We start from the raw sequence: 5,913 nt of genomic DNA, 5'->3' as shown, positions 1-5,913 counted from the left end.
CATCCATCCATCCATCCATCCATCCATCCATCCATCCTTTCTCCTTGTCGTTCCAGGATCACCACTCTGATCGTTTACATCCTCTCCTTTCTCGGGATGCTGATCTTCACCTTCACCCTGAACCTGGACAACATCTACTTGGTCTTCTTCACTGCTGGAGTCCTCGGGTACGAGAACGCTGCTGATCATGTGATCTGTGACCTTCAGGGTGAACATTCAGGTTCTGGAGTCCAAACAAACAGTGAGGAGACTGAGGTGACCTCTTGGTGTTTTAGGTCCAAACAAACCTGCTGCTGACGTCAGCAAACCCTGATCAGCTAACATGAGGATCTTCCTGCAGGGTGTAGAAGGTTCCTGCTTTAACAGGCCTCATTCAGAGGAGTAGGAAACATCTAACCCCTGCAGGAGAACCGACTAATTGACTGATGTCAGAAGGACTTCAGTCACATCCTGAAGGTCCAGATGATTCACAGCTTTTATCAGTTTAAGGTTAAGCAGTGAAAATCTTTTGTTCTCCAACTTCTAGGTTCTTCATGACGGGTTACCTTCCTCTGGGCTTTGAGTTCGGAGTGGAGATCACGTATCCAGAGTCTGAGGGAACGTCTTCAGGGCTCCTCAATGCTTTCGCTCAGGTACCATGAAGCTGGGAAGGTCAGCGGCCTTCTGCAGGTCCTCTGGACCTGAAGCTCTGACCGTCGGCTTTGCTCTGGTTGTTGTTGCAGATCTTCGGCATCATCTTCACCCTGATTCAGGGCAGACTGACCACAGACTTTGATCCGCTGGCTGGGAACCTTTTCCTGTCCGCCTGGATCTTGGTGGGAGTGGTTCTCACTGGTAGGCAGGAGGACAGCTGATGCTTCCAGCAGCTGCAGAGAACAGGAACTGAGATCTTTCCTTCTGCTTTGTGTCGCAGCTTTGATCAAGTCTGACCTGAAGCGGCACAACGTCAACATGGCGACGGAGGGCCGGCCGGTGAGTACTGAACCTCTGCCGAGGCGCCGTGCGGCCGCTGCTGCTCTCAGGTCCTGAAAGCCAGCCGCCATGTTGCGAGTGGCGGCCGGTCGAACGCCGTTAGAAGAAGCTGAAGCTTGAGGATTTTTATGCTCATTCACTACTAAAACATTTCATTCACTACTAAAACATAAAAAAAACCTTCTTTTATTTGTCGATGCAGTTTTCTTTCTATTAGATTATATTTTATATGTTAAATTATCATTAAAAATATTATATTCTTAATTCTTAAACAATCTTTGATTTTTAGCCACATCCTGCAGCCTTAGAATGTTTTTATTGGTCATTAAAAGGATATTTAAAGCACAACTTTTTATTTACAGTAATAAAATAAAACCTGTTTGGATCAGATGTTTATTTATCAGTCCAACAATTTTCTCATTAAAGGTATTTTGTAATTTAGGATTTGAATTTAGTATTGAAATATAGCGAATGAATAATTCTCATCATCTTTGAAGCAGAACTTGTTGTGGGTCTGTTCCAACATGGCCGCCGCCTTACTGTAAAATCCTTTTGTTCTTCAGGGAAATTAAAACATTTCCTTCAGTTTCAGAAGCTTTCAGACTTCTTTAAACCTTAATGAAACTCTGCGTGTTTCTGGTCTGATTTAAGGCCCTGCAGACGGCGAGTAGATGGAATCTGACCTTTAAAGAAAACCCGTAAATAAAGAAGCAGACGGTTTCTTTTCTCTGCCCGTCTGAAAGCCGCTGCTCCGTAAATCTGCTGCTGAGACGGAGGCGCCTCTCTGGTCCCTCTGGGAACCTTCAGCTCTTCCTGCTGCCGTCCGACTGACATTAAACCTTTAAAAGCTGTTAAAAAAATGCCCGTTTGAGAAAAACATCAAAACAACGTTAAACGTTACATTTAGTTTTTAACTCATGGATTCAGTTTTGAAATATCGACGGTTTTAGAAACATTATTTTAACAACATGTTGCTGATGTTTGTCACTATTTGCTCACTATTATTCTGGCTCCTGGTGCTCATTCACACCTCTAGTGTTTCTGTATCACGTTAAATGTTAAATAATGAGACTTTAAATGTGGTAGTTTAGTGATTTAACAGAGAAAACATGACGTCACATGATTTATAAAGTCAGCAGGTTTGGAAAGAAAACCTTAAACGTTAATCTATAATCTATAATCTGTAGATTTTACTGTGAATTCTGCTGAAATGCAGCTTCTATAATAGATAATAGGAAGTATAATAATAATAATGGATTCAGTTAATAACATTTGTGTTTTTACCTCAGCTGATTTAGCTTTATTTATTAATTTAATGATCCGTTTGTGAAATCGATGGTCTGATAAATGAGCTTCAGTTTAATATTCTTCTCGTCACTAAAACCTGAAAAATATGTTAAACTTTTTTTATTATGTTCTTTTTCAACGTTTTTCAATTATTACCGCAACAGAAAGCCCCCCCTAAGCCCCGCCCACCATTCTAATCCCACTCACAGACATTAGTACATAGACGCCTCATTGGACGCTGCCTGGAGGGCGGCCATCTTGGGTCAGACCACAGTTCAGCTGCAGGCAGAATGAACAGGAGGCGCCTTAGAGAGTCAGAGAAAATATTTCTATAATCTCTAACATGTAAAAAAAACTCCTTAAAAGAACAAAACAAATTTAAAAATTTCCTTTCAGTCAGATTACAGTTTTATTCACATTAAAAACGTTTTAAACTTAATTCAAACTGGATTAGATATATGCAACAATTAAATGTGAATATAATAAACACAAAGTTTTATATGAATATATTATAACATTATATACATATTTTATATTTATTATTCAGTATTATAAAGGATTGTTCTTTATTAATGAGTATTATGATCTATAGAGGAAACTAATGTGATTTATAAAAGAGAATCTTCATCATCTTCTTTAAACACCAGAAAAACCGTAGCGGTGAAACAGGAAGATAATCTGCAATAGTTCCTACTAATCAAAGTTAATCCCACTGGATCTGGTTTGTAATCTCATTTTATCTGTGCAGCCATAGAGCGTCCTGAGAGGAAATCTGGACGTTTGATAGCAGTCAATATAAATCAAAAGAATGTTTTTCATTTAGGGCAAGGCAAGGCAAATTTATTTGTATAGCACAATTCAGTACAAAGACAATGCAAAGTGCTTTACATGATTAAAATACAGGAAATTTAGGGCTTAGACTAATAATTATTAATCGATTAATCTGATCAGATTAATCGATAGCCAAAGGTTTCTTAAAGAACATTTTTACTAAATCAAACCAGATGAAACTAAAACATTTTTTACTTGAGGAGTTCAGGATAGAGCAGATTTACAGATTACAGATTTTTTTCATCTTAAATAAAAAAAAAATGTATATATATATTTATTTATTTATTTTTTTTTTCATTTTTAATCTTGGTATAATCCCCGCTCTAAGTGGGTCGCTCAGTTAAAGGCATGTTTTAGAGTCTCTATACTCCACTACTACAATATTTAGTGATTATTTCAATAATTGTTTAATCAGATTAATTATTTCAGTCTTAAATTAGAAAATCAGATCAACCAGTTGGTCTCATTTAACCCCTGAAAAGTTCTCACCTTCATTCAACCAGTTTATCTGGGATTCGGTAAAGAGTTCATCGGTAGGATTAGCCTCCATTGAAGCAGCCTGGTCTGACCTAAGATGGCCGCTCTGTCGGCCCGCCTCTCGCCCGATGATGCAGGTCTGTCCTCCCAGCAGCAGCAGTCAGCTCCATGATGGAAAGGACAGGCGTGAGAACCATGAGATCCACCTTAACTCCAGTCCTCCTTAAAGAACTCCGTGTTAACAGAAAGGCTTATTTCCTGCCTTCCAGGACGGTTTTACTAAACTTGCTTTGAACACAAAAAGGTTGAAATGTTAAAAAGTAGAATTTAATTTATTAATAGATTTATAAAATGTAAATAAATTTAGCTTTTATCCAACCAGCCGACTGATGTTGATTCAACTTGATGTCAAACTGGCCGCTGCTGTTTGGCTGCTGCCCCCTGGTGGCCGCTGCCCCCTGGTGGCCGCTGCCCTCTGGTGGCTGCTGCCCCCTGGTGGCCGCTGCCCCCTGGTGGCCGCTGCCCTCTGGTGGCTGCTGCCCCCTGGTGGCCGCTCCCAGCCTAATCCTGTCCCTCCGTCCCACAGCTTCCCTCGGGGGGGCCCGGCGGCTGTCCTGCAGAGACCAAAACCAACGGAGTCCAGCTGGCGCCTTCCCTCAGCTTCACCAGAGAGACGTCTCTGTGACCGCGGGCCGCAGGAGCGTCGCCGTAGCTCCCGTTGCCATGGATGCTGCTCTGACAGAGAACATTCCTCATCGCCTCGGTGTTTCCCTCTGAGGGGATGGAAGCTGCTCGTTAAGCTCCTCCACCAGAACCGGGTCCATCCAGACTGGATCCAGGCAGAACTTGGTTAAAGCAGCAGCAGCTTATTCCATCTGAATGTAGCTTCGTTTTGGACCGGCTGCTTCCAGAACCTGGAACTTAAACGCACAGATGGTCCTGGATCTACAGGAAACTCCCCATTTGCTCCTCCAGGAGCTTTGTGGGCGGAGCTTCAGGGATGTGGGGCGTTTTCAGGGACCCATCAGTCCCTGTTGACCAAAGCCAGAACGGCGTCTCGCTCCCGTCTGTAGATCCTGGACGGTTCTCAGGTTCTGGAAGGTTGCTGGTTCTGGAGAGACCAGGATGAGGTGAAGCTCCTGCGGGGGGATGGGGGGGGATGGGGGGTACTGGACCTGAACTTTAGCTGAATCTCACGTTTATTTCAGTGAATCTTATGACTTTCATTTAGACAAAGGACGTAAATATGAATGGAGCTAATTATTCAACTCTGAATCATTTCAACTTTCATTCAAAAGAAAATAATTTATTAACAAAAATCTTTTAGCTCCAAGTCAAACAGACCAAACTAAACGGACTTCTGGGTCCAGATGAAAGAAACGACCATTAAATGATGCAATGGTCACGGCCCAGCAGCAGGTTTATGACCGAGAACCAAATGGGACCAAATTAGCTTTAAAACTAATTTAGAGAAATTAGTTTGAGTTCAAATTGATTCATAATCCAAGGAATTAAATGATTTCCCTAAATTAGAAATAACCTTTTAGATAAAAGAGTGTTAACCTTCTGGGATTGAGGGAATAAAGAGGCGATGGAGAAAATGGCGGCCTGTCATGGTGGATGGTGCGCCTCTGCAGGAACATCATCTCTAACCTTTCAGGTTCATTTACACTCAGAAATCTGGTATTTACTAGATTTATTCTTCTGGTTTTGGCACCAGTGTCCTTTATTTGTGATCTTTCTGACGGTCGGCGGACTGGAAATGAGACTAGAGAGAAGGGAAGCGAAGGTCGACAGGCTGTGACTCACCTGTCAGCCTTCAGTCAAGGTGTTCACCACTTTAACCGCAGTTTGATGGTTTATGGCGTCACATTCCAGAACATGTTCAATTATTTAAGCTATATATATATTCTGTGGTAAAGTAATTCATTGAAATGTGAACAGAGAAGGATGTAGACCTAATCTGTTCGGTCTGACCTTTGACCTGCTGTTAGCATAAAGCGAGTTAGAACCAGGAAATACTGCTCAGCAACAAACAGATGCACAACTTCCTGTTCCCCAATGAATGCATGTCTGTCTAAAGAAGCACATCCTGTTTGTTCCTTTTTTTAAAAGCAAGAAGAGCTGAGATCGGAATCTGGATTTGACTTTTTGGATTTGTGGAAAAACTGGACAGAACTGAATCTGTAGCAGGAACCGAATCTGTTACAAGAACTGGATCTGCTATAGATCTGTAACGGAAACTTATCTGTTACATTAAAGCTACAGTGTGTAATAATTACAGGGATATACAGTCAGAAATGTAATATATTATACATAACTATGTTATTTATCATCATCTACGAG

General features: G+C 41.5%; 1 protein-coding gene across 1 annotated transcript in view; it reads left to right on the top strand.

Moving 5' to 3' along the window:
- flvcr1 (feline leukemia virus subgroup C cellular receptor 1) overlaps window positions 1-4,411 on the top strand; it is a 20,057-nt gene extending 15,646 nt beyond the window's left edge. The window contains exons 7-11 of the mRNA XM_015403876.1: window positions 57-167; window positions 527-632; window positions 723-834; window positions 914-972; window positions 4,154-4,411. Of these exons, the coding sequence (XP_015259362.1) occupies window positions 57-167; window positions 527-632; window positions 723-834; window positions 914-972; window positions 4,154-4,252 (487 nt within the window). The 3' untranslated portion in view covers window positions 4,253-4,411. The remainder of the gene's footprint in view (window positions 1-56; window positions 168-526; window positions 633-722; window positions 835-913; window positions 973-4,153) is intronic.
- Window positions 4,412-5,913: the final 1,502 nt, after the last annotated feature.

Source organism: Cyprinodon variegatus, unplaced genomic scaffold (assembly GCF_000732505.1).
Source record: "Cyprinodon variegatus isolate N-32 unplaced genomic scaffold, C_variegatus-1.0 Scaffold1587, whole genome shotgun sequence".
In the NCBI taxonomy this organism is placed as follows: domain Eukaryota; kingdom Metazoa; phylum Chordata; class Actinopteri; order Cyprinodontiformes; family Cyprinodontidae; genus Cyprinodon; species Cyprinodon variegatus.
This window is presented reverse-complemented; position numbering and strand designations above follow the sequence as displayed.